Here is a 20,766-nt window from a genome sequence, read left to right as displayed (position 1 = left end):
CAATTGTCTCCCCATCATGATGTCCCACAGGGGCTTCTGACCAGTTCACTGTAGCACTTCTTCATTGATGATGTTGTCTCTCCATGTGATGCCCAGGATCTTACTAGTGAAAGACTTCCAACTCACCTGACACCTTTGCTGTTCTCTTACATGTCTCACTGGCATAGATTGCAGTTGGGATTATTATGGACGTGTAGTGTCGCAGCTTCATGGCCATGTTGATGGTGTTGGATGCCCAGACTATGTGGAGCCGTTGGAAGACTGATACTGCTTTGCCAATTCTTCTGTGGATGTCGATCTTTACACCACTCTCCCTGGAGATGTTGCTTTCTAGGTAGGGGAAGTCAATATCCTTGATGTTCTCTTGCCTGATGGTGATTGCAGGGCCTTGTTGCTGTCCAGCTGTCACTGTCTTGGTCTTCTTGCAGCTGATGCATAGACCAACATTGACGTCGCTACTCTCATGACTGGTGGTCATGTTTTTGAGCGCACACAATTCTTCAGCCGGCAAGGCGATGTTGTTAGCGAAATCCAGGTCCGTCAACCAGTGGTATTGCCAGAGTATGCCAAAGTCTGCATCCACTATCACCTTCCTCATGGTGAAATCAATAACCAAGAGGAAAAGGAATGGGCAGAGTATGCAGCCTTGCTGTACTCCTCTGATGATGTTGAAAGAGTCCATGGTGCCTGTGTAGGTTTTGATACAGCAGCTAGAGTCTTGGTATGAGGCTTTGAAAATGTTAGTATATTGCTCCGGAATGCATTACTGTCTTGCTACGTACCAAAGTGACTGCCGATGGGTGCTATTGAAAGCCTTCTTGAAATCAATGAAGTGGCTTCTGATTTTTTAGGCTCTGCTCTATGATGTTCCTGAGCGTAAAGATCTGTGCGCTTTTATGATTTGCCTGGAAACCTGCCTGTTCTTTGCAAAGGGTACCGTCTACTTTTGCTTTCAATCTGTTGAGGAGCTGAAGACTTGCCCGGTACTGATAGCAGATATCAACAAGTTATCAACAGATGGCGCTATAACATTATGGCCAAAAGTAATTTTCAGTTTAAGAGCTGAATTGTGCAGATTTTCTAAAAGGAAGCTTGTGTGACTTACGCTGGTTTTATACTGGAACCTTACTATTAATGAATTTGCTCTTACCGTTTGCACCCAGCGAAATATGAATGAGTAAATGAAAATAGCTTGCCCACATGCCAAAAGATAAGCCAACACAAATTTGGATATGGACAGGTTAGGTGAATGGGCCCAAATTTGACAGATGGAGTTTAACTTGGATAAGTGTGAGGTTATCCATTTTTGTCAGAAGAATAAAAAGGTGACTTATTATTTAAATGGAGAGAAACTTCAGAATGCTTCAGTGCAGAGGGATCTGGGTGTCCTTGTGCATGAATCGCTGAAAGCTAGTATGCAGGTACAGCAGGCAATAAGGAAGGCAAATGGAATTCTGGCATTTATTGCTAAAGGACTAGAGCATAAAAATAGGGAAGTGTTGTTGCAACTGTACAAGGCATTGGTGAGACCGCACCTGGAATACTGTGCACAGTTTTGGTCCCCTTATTTGAGGAAGGATGTAGTTGAATTGGAGGCGGTTCAGAGGAGGTTCACTAGATTGATTCCAGAGATGTGGGGCTTGTCTTGAGGAGCGATTGAGCAGTTTAGGCCTATACTCACCAGAGTTTAGAAGGATGAGAGGAGATCTAATTGAGGTATATAAGATGCTAAAGGGGAAAGACAAAGTAGACATGGAGCGCACGCTTCCCCTGCTGGGGCACTCTAAAACGAGAGGCCATAGTTTTAGGCTAAGGGGTGGTAGATTTAAATCAGAGATGAGGGGGAATTACTTTTCTCAAAGGATCGTCAATCTGTGGAATTCACAACCTCAGAGTGCAGTGGATGTCAGGACGCTGAATAAATTTAAGGAGGAGATAGATTTTTAATTAGTAATGGGTTGAAAGGTTATGGGGAGAGGGCAGGAAATTGGAGTTGAGGCCGAAATGAGATCAGCCATGATCGTATTGAATGGCAGGGCAGGCTCCAGGGGCTGAATTGCGTACTCCTGCTCCTAGTTCTTATGTACGCCATTTCTGAATGGTCGTAAATGTACAACCAAATATTTAGGCGCAGCAAGTCCCTAACATCAGCGTAGAGACTCGTCTGGAGCATAAATCCGTTGGGCCCGTTTTTCATGCTGTAAATTCTGCTGCAACTGAGATGTTTCGATCTTGAAGCAAGCCCCAAGCTTTACTCTTGCAATTTAAAACAAAAATTATGGAACAATGAAATTAATTGGATTGAATGTCAAGGGAATGAAAATTGTTGAGAACTGGAGGCTGTCAGGGCTGCACATGTAACTAAATCTGGTCGCGGGGTTTCAGAGCAACAGGGGCGCCCGCGGGACGCTGGAGTGGGCGCCGGGGTTCGAGGCCTCGCGCACGGTCACCGCCGCCGGGGTTCGGGGCCTCGCGCACGGTCACCGCCGCCGGGGTTCGGGGCCTCGCGCACGGTCACCGCCGCGAATGGAACGTTCGGCGCAGCCCGCTCAGTGCCCGAGCTGAAGCCGTGTGACACCGGAAACAGCAGCAGCAGCTGCAAGGAGAGCACAAGCCAGTGGGTGAAGCATCCCCCGTCCCCCCGATACGGTGAGGAATTTGAACAGGGCCCCACTTGGTGTCTGAGGATTTTCATCATTTGCAGGGCTTTTGTTCATGTTCACTGGTTAGTTCCAGGAAAACTAGAATGATAGCTGGAGATTCATAGGGGTGAGCTCGGGCTTAGCTCCGCTGAAGTTATTGCAGATTCCTTTCCAACAGTAAGTTCATTATTGATGTGAACTTTAAAGAAAATCGGCAGGCAAATAAGATGTAGAAAAGAAGACGTGATTCTGACTTTCTACTGGTGTCATTGAGCTTGGAGCTGAATTGACAAGTTGTCTTGTGAATTGGGAAAGCTTGGAGAGAGATCTATTTACTTAATGTAACCGTGCTGGGATTGGTGTGGTGTGCTGAGGGTTTTGTGATTCCGGATGCTCACTTACTGTACTTTTAAAATGTTGCTCTCTGCAATCTAGTGCATTGCTGTACTATTATTTACAATGTACTATTGTTAAAGCAATAATACTTTTCGGACAAATATCAAGAATCCATTACAGTAGCCGCCTGCAGATTAGAGAGATTAGTTCGTTTAAATAGCACACTCATCAGTAGTTTAGATTAAACAGGGGCTCAGAAGAGCACATCATTTGATCCACAAGCCTCCTCGGGGAAATATATACAAAGTGGATAGGGATATTTGCTGGTTTGATCAGGATTTCTGTACCAAGTTACTCCCAATGTTTGGATGCTCATGATCCACACAGGAACTGCAGGGGGCATCTGATTGCTCTAAGTGTGTGTTTGTCTGTAATATTAGGCATTGGTGTGTTTAAATTCCTGCCTCAGGAAGCAATGTAACAGGCAAGTGAGTTAAAGCCAGCAAGGCTGCAAATCGGAATTTTGATCGCAAAGCTTCTGTAGCAGCAGTGAGAGATGCTGCATCGCCTGAGTTATAAGTCACCATTGTTCTTGGCACGTGTTGAATAGCAGCCCAGAAATTAGTTCATTACAACATCTTAATTTCTATGGATGTAGCTAATTGGTTAGCATGAGCCATGTCTTGTAACATCCTCTTTTGGAAATTAGACTCAGTAAGAATTCCTTCCCAAATTAATTCAGGAATTTCAGTCAGCACGACATATCCCTGCCATAGTAACTAATTAACCACCTACCCCGCTACCCATTCATCACCAATGTTCTATAATATTCAATCACACCTCTCTATAAATGTTGCAAGGTGTTTTATTATGCTGGTGCATGTGTCAAGTATTGGCACTGATGGAAGAGCTTCAGGCCACCAACTATTATGTTTTGTTCACTATTATGAGTACATAAGCACATTTTGGTCTTGCATTGTCATTGCATGCACTTTTATTCACTTCTGCACAATCAGATAATGCAGTCACTTTCAAATAACATATGGTGCAAATCAATAAAAATATGACTAATGGTACAAACCTACTGGCTTGCACGGCCATCTAATTTCCTCAGTCCAGGTGGCTGCTAAACTTTGTTAATTTAAAAAAATATATTCTTAGAGGTTTCTGCCATGGTGCTCACCATCCCTTTCACTCCTTGCCCTTTAATGAGTGAATTTTGCCTTTAAACATAAGAGCAGTATGGTTTAAGTACACTGGCCTTACCATCATAACATAATATAATACAACATAACGTAATTTGATGAACCTGTTTTTGCTTGAATTGACTTTGTTGCTGCATCCTAATTGATAATTGATTTTATGTATATAAGGTAGGCAAAAAGATTTCTTGTACAAAAAATGTTCTGTGCTGCTGTATTGATTAATATTTTTGCTTTATATTTTTAAGCTGCTTAGATTTTTCAAATTTCTTGCCAGATCTGTTGAGTATTGAACACACCATTGACAACTGAGCTGTGTTTTCCACAGATAACAACACCTGTTTTGACAAGGTGAGAAGGCTAAAACCCTGCTCCAAAATCGTCGTCATAATTTTCTGAGATGCCCACAAATAAAGTCGGAGCTCCAATGATAAATTCTGCTCTCCAAAAGATATTATTAAAACATTATTTAAAGATATTGTCTGCCCAGGACTTGGATTCGTGATATTTTAACAATTCTGTTGGTTAAGTCGGGTAACTGCTGGAGTGCTTAAATATTCTGTCCTACTGTGCTACATGGTTGACTACTTATTAATGAACCTTCTAATTTCTCATTTTGCTAGAATAATTTAACAGTAATTTGACATTTTACATTTTAATATCAAAATATGAATTATATTAGCAAAGTTATTCTTTTCTAAGCTAAAGATAACTGATTTCCTATTTTCATTAAATGTTTAAATGTCTTTTAGCACTTATATTTACTATAGTTATTTTGTATTGGAATAAATTCATTGTAGATTCCTTCAGATATTCTGGCCCATTCCATGGGTTTCCCATCAGATCTAGAATGAGTGGAGCTGGAATTAAGCCTATGTTTTTCACCACATGTTCCCCAGCGTCTAGCACTTGACTGTTAGCAGATAGGACTTGACAATTTTTTTGAAATTGGGCTGTTCAGTCACTCGCTGCATTGCCTTGCACTGCTCCCAAGAATAACGATGCATGGATACTCACTCTAGAGGCAACCCCTCATTATCAGCTAGTGACCCCGCCTTGGCTGTGCAAAGGTCTCTGTTGCCAGATGCATCATCAGGCCTGGCAGTTCAGCCAAAGGAGCGGAAATGGATGGGTTTGATTACCCCACAAATGGAAAAAAGCATGTATCCAAAATGCCAGCGGTCCACTTCCTCTGCAAATATAATATTTAACCAATTAAAAGCATGTTTTTTCATATTTTTAGAGAATAATATTGCAGAACAATTTTGCTCAGCGAGTTCTAATGTGGCCACTCATAGAATGAATCTAGTAGTTGATAATACATTAGTATAAATCTAGTTGGACAAATTACAGAATGTTGATGTATGTACAAAATGACATTAAAAGTGCACTAAAGGAAATATTTTTGGATCGTTTTATCTGAATGAATTGTAAACAATATGTAGCATTTCCCAGAAGAAAATCTCTTGATTGGTTTATTACATTGCAACTGTTATCAGAATTTACAGTTTAATAAACAATTCATGTGAAGAATACACTATAAAATTAGTTTCTCATTTTTCAGTACTCTTGGTACTGTGATAGGTTTAATCTGATATCTAAGAATGATAAAGCTACTGGTTAGCCAAGGATGCTTTCATTTTCCAACTCATGTTTAATGTCTTTCAACTTGGATCTGATTTCATTGGGTTACCATCTGTAAAAGTGTGTACTTTATTGTAACTGGAGTGAAGATTGGTCTTGTTTGCATTTTTGAGCCAAGCAGGCTTTGAGGTACCAATTGATTTAGTTGGCCCATGTGTCATAGAGAACAGGTTCAATTCCTGATCAGTGCTGAGTTAGCTTATCTCAATTGGGCCAATACTATGGGGACCAAAACTTGCTTGAATGTCTCTGGGCTAGGAGGAGAAAATTCAGAAAGAGTTCTGCTCTTAATGCTGACTGGTGAGAATATATGGCTCTCTTGCATTAGCTAGCTATAAACTGCCTTAGGTACACATTTTCTGCCAATATAGGGTTAACATCTAGATGTATGTCAAAAGCACCCAGCTTTGCCTCTTTGCCTCCTCCTTGATTTTGTGAGTGCTCAGTTCTGTCAACTGTGTGATAACATCGAAACCTGGATGTGTCATAACTTCCTTCGGTTTGACATTGCAAGATTAAAACTATTCAGTTCCGTACCCAACAGAAACTTCACATTTTAAGCTCTTGATTCCGATTCTCTCCCCAATTAATTTCTTGTACAATGCTGAACACAACCTGAATGCCCTTCTCCAATCTCAGCTAAGTTATGAACTTTGCATCACCAAGATGCCCAAGGTCATAGTGATGTCCATCTAGCTTTTGCCTTGTGACCCATGCCTTCAACGCTTAACTGCTCTTTTTTTCCATTTGTGTGATGCTCAACGTCATACGAATTTTAACTTGGGTTAACAGATGTAGAGTTCTTGCTATCACAGACCGATCACGTCCTTGGTTTCAGCTACTCCCTGGCCCTCAAAGTTATCTTCGAAATCATCAAACCTCACCATAGCCTCATTGCAGTCTTGCTGTGCAGTCTGCTCCTATCTTTTGACCCAGAACATTCCCTGTACTCTTCAGACTTTGGCCTTCTGTGTAATTGTGTGCTCTCCTGCTGCACCAATGGTGACATAACTTTCAGGCACCACTTGTTCTTGAATACTTGTACTCTGATCTTTAATTAAAATCTGAATTATGTTGTCTATTATATTCCACAATTGTGCTGAAGTTTCTCAGGGTAACCTTTTTTTTGTGATTTTTGTCTGTTAACTTTAGAGGACATGGCAGATGTACTTGTGGGGGAAGAAGATGAAGAAGAATGTCCCAAGCTGGTTCCAATTGAAGCAGATCCCAATGTGGGGAGTGCACGGATTCCGGTAACAATCATCACAGGATATTTAGGCAAGTACTGTTTAGGTAAATCAGTAGATTACTTCAATTATACTACTCCATGACTACAGCTCCATTACAAAAGAGTCTTAAGAAAATGGAGGTATCAAATAACATAAGGAAGGAAACAGTAATAGTAAACATGTAGATAAACATGACACTGGAATCTTTCCCTGCTGAGAGGTCGGGAGTACTCAGTGCGACTGAAAATGATAACAAAAGCTTTAGACCAGCCTACTGCCATTGTCTGGAACGTATTTTTGGAACAATATAATAAGGGCTGCACTCCTGTTTATATGCTAATAATCAGTTTGAAACACAGAGTCAAACTCTAGCAGTTTATTAAAGGTTAAGTGAACAGACATATTCAGCCAACGTTAAGATATATAAGATTTTGCTGCAGAAGAACAACATGTTAAAGCCAGTTGCACTGAACTATCTCTCTTCCTGATGCCTTCCAACTTAGCTATGATCTCACCTCTTTTATACTATTTCTTGCTTCAGTAATCCATAGGCCTCTGAATTACATAACCCTTTACTGACACATTCTGTGAAGATGGATGTTATTTTAAAAAATATTTTTGGGAATATGCTGGTACTCTGTAAACAAAGCTGTGTGTGTGCATGTGTAATTAAACTGAGGGAAAGTTAGTAAAGACAGTTTGTCTGTGGGAGCAGAGAGATGAAAAGTAAAGGTGCTAGATATATGCATTTGTAATGAGAGGCATAGTAAAGTTGAATATACGAGTAAATAGGTTGGGCTTTAAAATTTGCATTCGGTGATAGGGAAGGGCTTGACTTTTCAACTGTTAAATTTCAAAGGGAGTTTAGAAGTGTGAAGGAACTTTTACAACTTAACAAAGGCTTCATAAGTAAACAAGGAAGGTTATTAAATTTTATTTTACCCAAAAGTGGAGGCAATAGAAAGACATGAGGATTCTTATATTTTGGAAAAATTGAGTTCACAGAGGTGCTTAGGACAGTGGAATCTAAGATCAAAGGGGAAAAAGGCATTTAAGGAAAGGTGTTTAGTTGTGGGGTAGATGTCCTGAGAGACCAGCTTTGTGCTGAGAAAAGTTGTGAATTTTGAAATAGCCATCCAGCTTCAAGCCAGAAAAGTCTTTGTTTTTAGAAAGCAGTCTGTTTCTGAACTTCCTTCGGTTCCACAGCAGCATAGCAGAGTGGAAGAGAGTGAGAAGTATTGTTGAAAAAAGAGACATGCCTAAGCTTTTCATCTTGCACTCATCAGGACACTTTGAAAGAATACCAATATAAGGGAAAAACAACAATTTCTACTGTATGTGAAGAGAGTGCTGATTGGTTGGCAAGTGGCAATGTCATGGAGAATGCATCAGTGATGGTGACTGACAGTTAACTGACAAGCATTGTTTGAAATTTAAACCAGGCAGCTTGACCCTGGTTGGTCAAGGCATTGTCCTGAGCAATGAGTCAGTGAATGGCTGTCACTTATTTTCTTTTGCTAAAATAGGCGCATTGTGTGCACATGTTCTTTCTGTCTCCAAAGAAAGGGCCTTGTGTATTAATATATGTAGCTTCCAGTACACACAGATGTGCCACACTGTGAGCCTGACTGACAATCTTAAATTGGTTGTCAGCGTAATTCTTAACACACTGAGGATTATTTAGCAACTGTTGTCCAATCACAGAATCACATTTAACGTTGGACATGTTTTGAGTTTTGCAAGCATGGGCTGGTTGTGTACAGTCCATATTATGCTCGTTGTGAACAGTGGATGGAACATTCTGTTTGATACGATCCACCAGTCTTTGGGACATATGACCTACATACCTAGCATCACACAGGCACTGATATTCATATATTACTCATTTGTGTGAAAGGCAGAACGTCTTTTTGGTTTGATAGCGGTATCCTGTTAGTGGCGAATTCCACTTGTGTTGCTACTGCATAGTAGCAGTGTGAAACAGCTAGTTACGCAAATTTTAAAGATACTTTACTCTTCCAGGGTATCTGAGATAGACTGGGCATTTTTCAGGGCCGAAAACGATGGCCTTAGGCCCATTTATGAATTTACGTGATATGCAGCGTGAAGTGATCTAATCAGGATAGCCATTATCCTGCAGGTTGCCTTTCATGCGCCCTATTTCAGCATCAAGCTTATATGGTGGGTGAATGGCTTGGGCCCAATTTGCAGGTTTGCCGATAAGACCAATCTTATAGTATGTGGAACTGTGAGAATCCCAACGTGTATATTGACCAGTGAAGGTAGGCTTGCGGTGGATCGTGCTAGAGAATCCCCTAGCAGATTTTTCAACTAGTAAATCAAGGATATGCAAGTTCTGTATGTCCTTCGCAAATGTGAAGGAGTTCTTCACCATGTATGTAAGTGATCGTCACTATTTTTCAGGCAAGGGCCACTTTAGCAAAAAAATCCTGTAATGTAAGAACCTCATCGACTACTATAATAGAGGTGATTGCCTGACGCGCTTCTGTTTGTGATAACACAAGAGAAGAAAGAAAGAACATTAATCGAAAAGCAGAATACATTGTTCTTCCTGAGGGAATGCAAGCTTGAAGTGAATTGACTTGGCCGCACCTCAGTGCTAGGGTGAGGGATTTACCTGCAGAATGTGCTTCTCTCTTCCGATGAGTTGGAAGCCATAGATATTTGCGCTGCAGCACTATATTATTGTGGCTAGACTCGCCACTATTGCATGAACTTATTCAATGAACTTATGAACTTGGCAACTCACGCAGTTGAGTTCAGTTTTAACAACAGCATGTTTGCCCAAATAGATGGCGTTGCTGTGGGAACCACTCTAGGCCCAGCTCTTGCAAACATCTTCGTTGGGCTCCATGAGAAACTTGCCTTCAATGGAATGAACCACTTGGATATTTTCGATATGTGGATGATACGTTTGCTATAGTTAAATCCGCAGTTGCATGTAACAATTTCCTTACATGTCATAATGGGCTCATCCTGTGCTCAAATTCACCTTTGAAATGAAGCGGTCAAATTAACTCCCTTTCCTTGACATATTAATTGAAAAATCCGCCAGGGGCTTCTCTACCGCAATCGACTGCAAGTCTACCTTCACCGGTCAATATACGCATTGGGATTCTTAAAGCTCCACGTGCTATAAGATTGGTCTTATCGGCAGCCTCGTAAATAGGGCCCAAGCCATTTGCCCACCATGCAAGCTTGATGCTGAAATAGGGCGCATGAAAGGCATCCTGCAAGATAATGACTACCCTGATCAGATCATTTCACGCTGTATTTCATGCAATCTCATGAACGGGTCTAAGGCCATCACTTTTGGCCCTGAAAAGTGCCCAGGTTACCTGAGATTACCCTGGGAGGGAAAGGCATCTCAAAAATTGGTGCAACAGGTGAAGCTAGCTGGTATCTCAAAAATTTGTGCAGCAGGTGAATCTAGCTGTTTCACGCTGCTACTATGTGGTAGCAACATAAGTGATATTCGCCACTAACAGGATGCTGCCGTCAAGCTGAAAATACATTCTGCCTATCACACAAATGAATAATGTGATATATGGATTTCAGTGCCAGTGTGATGCTTGCTGTGTGAGCCGTATGCCCCAAACACTGGTGGATTGGATCAAATAAAATGTTCCAGCCGCTGTTCACAACAAGCAGGATATGGACTGTACCCAACCAGCTCATGCTTACAAAACATGTGCAACGTTAAATGTGATTCTGTGATTAGACAACATTTACTAAATAATCCTCGGTGTGTTAAGAATTACGCTGACAACCAATTTAAGATTGTCAGTCAGGCTCACAGTGTGGCACATTTGTGTGTATTGGAAGCTACATATATTAATACACAGGGCCCTGTTCTTTGGAAACAGAAAGAACATGTGCACACATTGCGCCTGTTTTAGCAAAAGAAAATAAGTGACAGCCATTCACTGACTCATTCCTCAGGGCAATGCCTTGACCAATCAGGGTCAAGTTGTCTGGTTTAAATTTCAAACAATGCTTGTCAGTTAACTGTCAGTCACCATCACTGGTGCAATCTTCATGACAATGCTACTTGCCTACCAGTCAGCACTCTCTTCACATACATTAGAAATTGTTGTTTTCCCCATATATTGATATTCTTGTGAAGTGTCCTGATGAGTGCAAGAAGAAAAGCTTAGACGTGTCTTTTTTTTTTTCAGCAATACTCAAGTTCTGTACTACCAAATGACTAAGAATGAGAAGTGTGTGACATACTTTATTAAATTAGCAACAATTTTTGCCTTGGGTAATATTGCAGGATTTTAATGGTTAAAATCTATAAGGGACTTGTTGCCAAGTACTTTACTTGTGTGTTTTGACCAAGTGGGTTTTTTGGGGGTAATGTGTTATAAGACTATTTTAATTGTGTAATTTTAATCTTGTGTGCTTAAATCTTTTTTCTTGTTAATAAACCATTTAATTTTAAAACTCTAAAAGTGTTACTGGGATTCTGTTCTTCTGGGATCAGTAGTTTTCCCCTCGTTTTCAAAATACAAAAAAAAAGTTATGATCAGTAAGACAGGGATTTAGTTTAAAAACAAAAAAACTGCGGATGCTGGAAATCCAAAACAAAAACAAAAACAGAATTACCTGGAAAAACTCAGCAGGTCTGGCAGCATCGGCGGAGAAGAAAAGAGTTGACGTTTCGAGTCCTCATGACCCTTCGACAGAACTTGAGTTCGAGTCCAAGAAAGAGTTGAAATATAAGCTGGTTTAAGGTGTGTGTGGGGGGGGTGGTGGGGAGAGAGAGAGAGAGGTGGAGGGGGGGGGTGTTGGTTGAAGGGATAAACAAGCAGTGATAGAAGCAGATCATCAAAAGATGTCAACAACAATAGTACAAAAGAACACATAGGTGTTAAAGTTGGTGATATTATCTAAACGAATGTGCTAATTAAGAATGGATGGTAGGGCACTCAAGGTATAGCTCTAGTGGGGGTGGGGAGATGCGAATAACATTGGATGTGGTCGAAACAATTCTCAGTACTGAGTCCATCAAGATATTCCTGCTAAATATTTATCTCCATTCTGAGTTCTGATATATCTGCCCCTGAAATTGCATAGAAAATATCAGTAATTAAGTTTAGCAAGGGAGAACTGAGTGTCTAGCTTAAAGTGATAAAACAAATCTAAATGTTAACTAGCTATAGCTAACCTCTAGATATTGCCAGTCTCTTTTGATTCTATCTTTTTCACTATAGAACTAAAATAAAATGGAATATGTTATAAATGATTATTTTTGTATAATAGATATTCCTTTTACTATTTGTCAACCTTAATGTCTAACATCATATCAAAACCGATGCCCCTTATACTGTTATGTGGTTGTGACACATTGAATTCTTTTTGACCTGAATGTTCCAGAATGTACATTCTCTGTTGGTAAGAATTTCGGAGCAACTAATAATGGAAATAAAATAGTGAATTGCATTAGACGTATGTGATGCTAAGTATAAACTATAAACCTGGAATTTATCACTATGCAAAAATATCATTCAAGTTATTCCATTGTCAATATAATGTGGAACAACATATACATTGCTAAATGTGGTCAAGAAACAGGGGGTTGTAGAAGAGATGAACTTCCCTGTTAAAACATTTTTTGTTCTTTTAAGAACAGTTATCTTTAATACAGTATTTATATTTTGGCAGGTGCTGGTAAAACAACTCTTCTGAATTATATTCTAACAGAACAGCACAATAAGAGAATTGCAGTAATCCTTAATGAGTTTGGTGAAGGTAAGGAATGTTTTGAATAAGTGGACAAGATGGCATCTGAGGGAACTATTGTATGATCTTAGACTTGTGGATAAAAGATGTAGAGGATATTTGTGCCAGCTAATAGCATATTATTCTGCTTTATTATGCCTGCCATTCGCAAGGAATAAACAATGGACGAAAAATGTGCCATTTGAAGTAGATGATTGGAGTTGAAGAAAAATATGTTGGGAGGAAGAAAGCAAATAGTGGGCTTTGAAAAATCCCTTGATTGTCCCTAAAACTCTCAATTCCAGAGCAGGATAATGGGCAAAGAGTAAAAAATTATTTTTTATTCTGTCTTTGTCTTTTTTTTAAATAACTTTCATCGCCTTCTTTAATCATGCAATTTGTAATATTGTACTTACAAGAGATCTCTAAATGTTCTGTTGTAGGGAGTGCACTAGAAAAATCACTGGCGGTGAGCCATGCAGGAGAACTTTATGAAGAATGGTTGGAGCTGCGGAATGGATGCCTTTGCTGTTCAGTGAAGTAAGATTTTTACTTTCTTAAATCTAAATGGTTGACCTTTTAATCTTTACAAAAACATAGACATGTTCGGTTGACTTTCATGATGGCCTAATTTTGTTTTCCTTCATGGGATGTGAGTGTCGCTAGTAAGGTCAGCATTTATTGCCTATCTCCATTTGCCCTTGAAAAGATGGTGGTGAGCTACCTTCTTGAACCATTACAGTCCATTTGGTGTAGGCATACCAACAGTGCTGTTAGGAAGGGAGTTCCAGGAATAAAAACAGGAAGTGCTGACCAACAGAACTCTGAAGAACAGTCATATTCGACCCGAAATGTTAACTCTGTTTCTCTTTTCACAGATGTTGCCAGACCTGCCGAATATTTCCAGCACTTCTACTTTTATTTCAGGGTTCCAGCATTCTGAGTATTTTGCTTTCATATTAGTGTTTTCCAGGAGTTTGATCCGTGACAGTGAAGAAATGGTCATATTGTTCTAAATCAGGGTGATATGTGACTTAGAGAGGAACGTCCAGGTGGAGGTGTTCCTATGCGAGTGCTGCCCTTGTTCTTCTTGGTGGTTGAGGTCGCAGGTTTGGAAGGAGCCTTGATAAGTTGCTGCAGTGCTTCTTGTAGATGGTTCACACTGCTGCTACTGTACGCTGATGGTGGAGGAAGTGAATGTTTAAGGTGGTGGATGGAGGCTGCTTTGTCCTGGATGGTGTTAAGCTTCCTGAGTGTTGTTGGAGCTGCACTCATCCAGGCAAGTGGAACATATTCCATTGCAATCCTTACTTGTGCCTTGTAGATGGTAGACAAACTTTGGGGAGTCGGGAGGTGAAGTATTCACTGTAGAATTCCTTGCCTCTAATCTATTCTTGTAGCCACAGTATTTATGTGGCTAGTTCAGATAAGTTTCTGGTCAATGGTAACCCCCAGAATGTTGATGGCGGGGGCTTCAGCGATGGCAATGCTGTTGAGTGTCAAGGGGAGATGTTGGATTCTTTCCTGCTGGAACTAGTCAGAGCATGGCACTTGTGTGGCTTGAGTATTCCTTGCCATTTATCAGCTGAAGCCTGAGAGAGTATTGGTGTAACCATAGAATAGGATCCTATAATATGCAGTAAGCAAACAGATCAAAAAAATCAGATTTGCATCTAAGAGGATGGTGAGTTAAAGCATCATCCCATAACAAATCAGTTGAATTTCTACACAATGGGTGTAACACTTATTTTTGCCAAGTGGTGCAAAAATGTCCAAGGTGGGCTCGATGGACCGACTGATCCCCTTCTGTGCTACTATTCTATGAAGAGACTAATATTTCTGACCAAATCAGAGTGTTGACAAATCTACTTCAGCAACAAACCATGTGTTAAATAAGAGAGGAGAGAAAAAAATCATGTATTTCTATTACACCTTTCACATCCTTGGGGTTTCTAAAAGTATTTCACAGACAATTGCTTTTGAAGAGTTGTTACTATTATTAAGTAGACAAGCCATATCATTATTGCAACATAGGGAGCCAAAATATATTTGCATACACCTTCCTGACTAAACACAGAGCAATATTGGGTTATTTTATTATCACCTGTGGCTGTAGCCACAGTGTCTATATGGCTGGTCCAGTTCAGTTTCTGGTCAATGGTGAGCCTCCAGAATGTTGATTGTGGGGAATTCAGCGATGTTAATGCCGTACAATGTCAAGGGAAGATGATTAGATTCCGTCTTGATGGAAATTATCATTGCCTGGCAATTAAGTGGCAAATAACATTCATTCCACATAACAGCCAAAGTTTGAATGTTGTCCAGGTCTTGCCACATGTGCACAAGGACTGCTTCAGTATCTGGGGAGTGCAAATGGTACTCTGTGCAATCATCAGCAAAAATTCCCACTTCTGACATAAAGATAAAGGCAAAATACTGCAGATGCTGGAAACCTGACCTTATGATGGAGGGAATGCCATTTAGGAAGCAGCTGAAGGTGATTGGGCTTAGGACACTACCCTGTAGTGATATCCTGGGACTGAGATGATTGGTCTCCAACAACCACCAACCATCTTCCCTTGTGCTAGATATGACTCCAACCAGTGAAGAGTTTTTCTCCTGATTCCCATTGACTCCCAATTTTGCTCGGGCTCCTTGATGTTGTACTCAGTCAAATGCTGCCTTGATGTCAAGGGCAGTCACTCTGACCTCACCTCGAGCTCTGCTCTTTTGTCCACATTTGGACCAAGGCTATAATGAGATCAGGAACCAAGTGGCCTTGGCGGAGCCTGAACTGAACATCATTGAGCAGGTTATTGCCTTGTAAGTGCCGCTTGATAACACTGTCATTGACGCCTACCATCACTTTGCTGATAATCGAGAGTGTACTGATGGGGTATTTGTTGTGTTATTGGACTCAAACACAAACTTACCAATCACACAATGAATGGTAACAAATGCTTGGGTTCTTTATTGATGAACAACAGACTAACATTTCCTGTGGTGGTGATGTATGTTAGCCATATACGTATTCAGTGACATGCTAATCAGAGCACCGCACTATATACATTAAAGCATTATCACAACATCTCCCTTTTCCTTAAATAGAAACATTACACAAATGGAATTATATATTTTATATATATTTATATATTAAAATAATACACACGTGTATACGTAACAGAATAGGATTGTTGTGAATGCTATTTATACAGATATTAAATCTCACTTCCATCATTCAAGTGCCTCTAATGCCCTGATTTAGTAATAATTAAACTTTTCTGAGACCTGGAATCATCAACACTCTGCTCTTGATGTATCGGTGTAGATGTATAGGTATCTTGTACATGAGTGCTGTGCTGGTTGTCTTCCTCAGCTCCACCTTGGAAGTGAATGTGTTCTTGACACTACAGGAGTGCTAGGCACTTGCTTTTTCCTTAAAAAAGCAAAACCCATTGGTTTTCCTTTTACAGCGTAGCTCTACCCTCAGCAGTTTTCTCCATTGTAACCTGAGGGCTTTCTTGTTTCTAAAAGCCTCTCAGCTAGGTCAAAAGTTGAGGCATTGTAAACGCACCCTGGCATACTAAACCTAACCAAAAGTAAACTCCCAATTCACCTTAAACTGAAACCAAAATTCTACATTTTTGACTCTTAATATAATCGGTAAAAGAGATAGTTATAACGCTCCTCAATGACGCTCCATTTGGGATGGCTACTTCATATGATCTTGGCTCATTGCAGATCTTTGATACCTCTGCAGGGAGCCAGGTTCTTTGTGTTGGGTGGATAACTCAAACCTCCTGATCTGTATACAAAGGAGGCAATTCCACGCCTGCAAGCCCATCATGTGTAAACTTCATCTTTTCCTGTCCCTCCAGTAACTTTTCCTATACTTATGATAATCTAGTCAGATGATGATTTGGATCTGTTGTTCTGATTTGCCTCCTGGACATGATTTTGGCTGGTAATAGTAATTCCATATCTAATGGTGTTGCCCATAAATGTAGCATAGCAACTCGAAAATCCTGATTGTTTTCAATGCATTTCATAATGCGCGATTTGACTGTATGAACCACCCTTTCAGTGAGCTCATTGGACCCTGGGTAAGGTGGAAGTGCTGTTGCGTGGCTTACACCTCACATCACATCTTAGAATAGTTTTCCGGTATATTATGGATCATCATCTATCAAGATCTCCTTCAGGGAGCCAAACAAACTAAAGGTTGCATTTGTTTTATTTGCTACCAGTGTGCTAGATGTATTCATTAACTGTAGAATGATTGGAAATTTTGCGAAGTAGTCGGTGACTGAGAGAAAATCATCACCTTGGACAGCAAATACATCACTCGCAATCCTGGACCATGAAGATGGAGCTGTTCTTTGTGCTGGCTTGGTTAGTACTTTTGGCTTGCCTCACACAACCTCGTGGCCCTGTCAGTGTCACAGTTAACCCCAGGCCACTACACTGTCTCCCTTGCAGGGCGTCATGTCCACTTGATACCCATGTGGCTCTGATGTAGTTGTGATAATATGTCTAGGTAAAGTGTTTCTGGAGCCAAAACTTGTTTTAATTTAAAATTATTCTGCTTGCAATTCCAAGCTCACCTCGGTTTGACCGGAAAGATTTGAGATTGTCTTGAACCTCCTGCATTGTGTCAGGCCACCTGTTGATAATAACTTGTGACAACACTCTTAGTGGGGGATCTTCGGATGTTTCTTCTCTTCGCACTTATGCTGCCTGAAATAATTAGGTCAATATTATATCTGTTTTCAGCCCCTACATGCAGACTATCAACTTGCAGATCTAAGAAAATGTCTTCTGTCTTGTTTGGGCTAGGTAATCTACTAAATATGTCCGATGTAACCCTTGGCTTGTATCAACCCTCAGGCATACCTCTGGATTTTACTTATCATTGTAGTCTAGTCTAGAAGGTGTACTGGTAAGAGGTTTTTCCAAATCATTTCAAACAGCTTATGAACCTCTTCAATGGTGAAACATTTCCCAAAAATGTAAGTGTGAAACCTTGTGATTCCAAACACTGGAGCAAGTGCTTTGTTCTCTATATTAGAGTAGTCAGCTTGTAATGGTGAATGGCTTTTCAGACCAAATAGACCTTTTGATTTTCCGCCTTACATTACATACGCTCCAGCCATTTTTGCAATCCACTTCCAAAGCTCTTTCCTTTCTAGGTCATAGTACTGAAGAGGGCAAGTCCTCACAGGTAACGATAGCTTGAGCTTTTCTTAGTAGTGATGATGATGCTTTCTCAGCAAAGTTGGATCTCGGGCGCTAAGAAATTAAACAGACTCAGACATTGTTGCATATCTTCTCGGCCTTGAGGTGTAGTCATTGACTGCATATCTACCTTGCTTGGATCTGATCATATCTCTGTGTCAGAATAGATCGAAGAAAAGAATGTGATGTGGCTTACATTTATTTTGCACTTTTTGCTGTTAAAATTACAGAATTGTTATAGCACAGAAGGAGGCCATTCGAACTGTCATGTCTTGCCTGCTCTCTGAATGAGAAATGAATCTAGTGTAATTTTCCTGCCTTCTCCCTGTAACCCTGCACATTCTTCCTTATCAGATAATAATCCAATTCCCTCTTGAATTGATTGAACCTGTCCCCACTACTGTCAAGCAGCACATTCAAGATCTTAACCACTTGATGCACGAAAAAGTTTGTCCTCATTTCTCCGTTGCTTTGTTTACCAATTACCTTAAATCTGTACCTTCTCTTTCTCGATCCTTCAACTAATGGGAATAGTTTTTCCTTATCCACTCTGTCTAGACCCGTCAAAGTAAGAACATAAGAAATAGCAGCAGGAGTAGACCACACAGCCCATCGAGCCTGCTCCACCATTCAGTATGATCATGACTGATCCCAGGCCCCTACTCCACCCTCCCGCCCACTCCCCATATCCCCTTCAAGACCTTCTCTTCTAGCTGTTTCCATCAGCTTGTGAAGATTTTGATTATGCTCTACCTTAAGGGTTCCCATGACAGCAATGTCATCTGCTGTACACACACAACCTGGAACATTTTTGATAATCCTCTCTGTATGTTGCTGGAATAGATCTTCACTTGCAGACAGACCAAATAATAACCTCTGAAAATAATACGTCCCAAATGGTGTTCTAAACATGATTAACTTTTGTGAGTCTTCTGATAAATACACAGACCAATAACTATGTTTCGCATCTAACTTAGAAAAGAATTTTGCTTAACAAATCTTGGGTTGGGCTCCTCCAAGGTAGGAATTTTATGAAGGCACCTCTTGAGCGCTCAATTTAGTTGTCTGGGATCCAAATACACCTGAATAATATAATCTTTCTTGATCACTGTGGTTATAGAGCGACATCAATGTATTGTAGAAAATGACGCATAATCCCATGTCATTCCATAGTATTCACTTTGGTCTTCAACTTTGTCCGGGATGTGTACACTACACTTCCTAGGTGGATCAATTGAAGGAATTGCATCATGCTTCAAATGCAGAATAACATCAACTTCAAACCTCACACAGCATCAAACCTGCCCAGGTACTTTGGCTGTAAACCTTTAACTGACTCAATGGTTCATATTTGCCTTTATCTTCCAGTACTGGTGCTTTGTTGATTTTGTGAATTGTCACCATCCTAAGCTCTCTACATGCCAGTAATCCTGCTATTGCTGGACTGTTTGTGTCTACTGCCTAGAAGATTTGTGACGACCATGCAGAACTGTCTTATCTGTAATGTTAGTACTCCTGCACAATGTATTGGCAAACCATTATATACTGTTAGCCTGGCTCTTGTAGGCTGTAACATGGATTCCCACTTGTCTAGATGCACATCCTTAATTATTCTCAACAGTATGTAGGGACTTGGACTCTATACTCGACTCCAGAGTAAGAAAATTCTTGTCAAGGAATAATCTTATGGCAAAAAGGACAATCACCAATTTAGAATGCAAACTAGAAATAGTTACTGGACAGTAAAGATTGATACTTAACACTGCACTAATTGAGGCATTGCATGGTACACAAGCTCAACGTGTGTCGGCCAGTCTTTCCTGTGGGTCCAGGGACTTCTGTATCAATTGTGGTATAAGCTTCCAGCTGAGTGATCACATCCATGCACTGTGCTACTGTTATAGTGTGGAAAGCCTTTTCTCTTTGGAGCTCGAGAACTTCTTTCTTGGCATCTTCTACGTGATCTAGTTTGCTGCCCACTTCATGGATGCACCTGTGCTTAGACTGACCTTTGGTATACTCCTCCTTGTTGCTGTCACTGTGCAGCGTCTGCTTCTTGTTTGACTGTGGCTTGCTGTAGTCCTTGACCACGCCTTCATAGTCAAACTTTCTGCAATGTCGCGCCCAATGCCCCTTCAGACTGCACGCCTTGCAGTGGTCTCGAAATGCAGGACAGTTCAGTGGCTGGTGTATAAAACCACATTTTCCACGTGATTTGCAGTGTCTTGGTACTTTGGTTCCTTCACCAACAGTTGTTGCTTACCTGCAACTATGGCTTCATATCTTTTACCATTCTTGAGTAGGGTGTTGATATTGTCTACTTTTTTCCTGTCCTTGAAGCTGGATAAATCACCAAGCCCAGATGGATTGTATCCCAGGCTGTTGAAGGAAGCGAGGGAGGAAATAGCATTTGCTCGCAAGATAATTTTTCAATCCTCACTAGAAAGAAGTGAGGTCCCAGAGGATTGGAGGTCTGTGAACGTTGTACCGTTGTTTAAAAAGGGTGCAAGGGATAGGCCAAGAAATTATAGGCTGGTCAGCCTCTGACGTCGGTGGTGGGGAAATTATTGGAAACAATTAAGAGAGACAGGGTAAACTGTCACTTAGACACGGATTGATCAGGGATAGTCGCCTGGTTTTGTTAGAGGAAGATCGTGTCTTACTAATTTAATAGAATTTTTTGAGGAAGTAACAAGGAGGATTGATGAAGATAGTGCAGTGGATGTTGTCTAC

At 40.6% G+C, this 20,766-nt stretch overlaps 1 protein-coding gene across 12 annotated transcripts in view; it reads left to right on the top strand.

Annotated features, from left to right (window-relative positions):
- cbwd (COBW domain containing) overlaps positions 1-20,766 on the top strand; it is a 90,565-nt gene that overhangs the window by 16,100 nt on the left and 53,699 nt on the right. The window contains exons 1-5 of one of the 12 annotated variants that reach the window (XM_041186632.1): positions 2,025-2,649; positions 4,429-4,531; positions 6,977-7,102; positions 12,742-12,828; positions 13,242-13,342. In XM_041186632.1, the coding sequence (XP_041042566.1) occupies positions 6,982-7,102; positions 12,742-12,828; positions 13,242-13,342 (309 nt within the window). In that variant the 5' untranslated portion in view covers positions 2,025-2,649; positions 4,429-4,531; positions 6,977-6,981. Of the gene's footprint in view, positions 1-2,024; positions 2,820-4,428; positions 4,532-6,976; positions 7,103-12,741; positions 12,829-13,241; positions 13,343-20,766 lie in introns of those variants that run through there. The other 11 variants (XM_041186628.1, XM_041186631.1, XM_041186629.1 and 8 more) reach the window with 11 other exon arrangements.

This window comes from Carcharodon carcharias, chromosome 4 (genome assembly GCF_017639515.1).
Source record: "Carcharodon carcharias isolate sCarCar2 chromosome 4, sCarCar2.pri, whole genome shotgun sequence".
NCBI classification, from domain to species: Eukaryota; Metazoa; Chordata; class Chondrichthyes; order Lamniformes; family Lamnidae; genus Carcharodon; species Carcharodon carcharias.
Note: the sequence above shows the minus strand (reverse complement) of the source record. Positions and strands in the feature narration are given on the sequence as shown.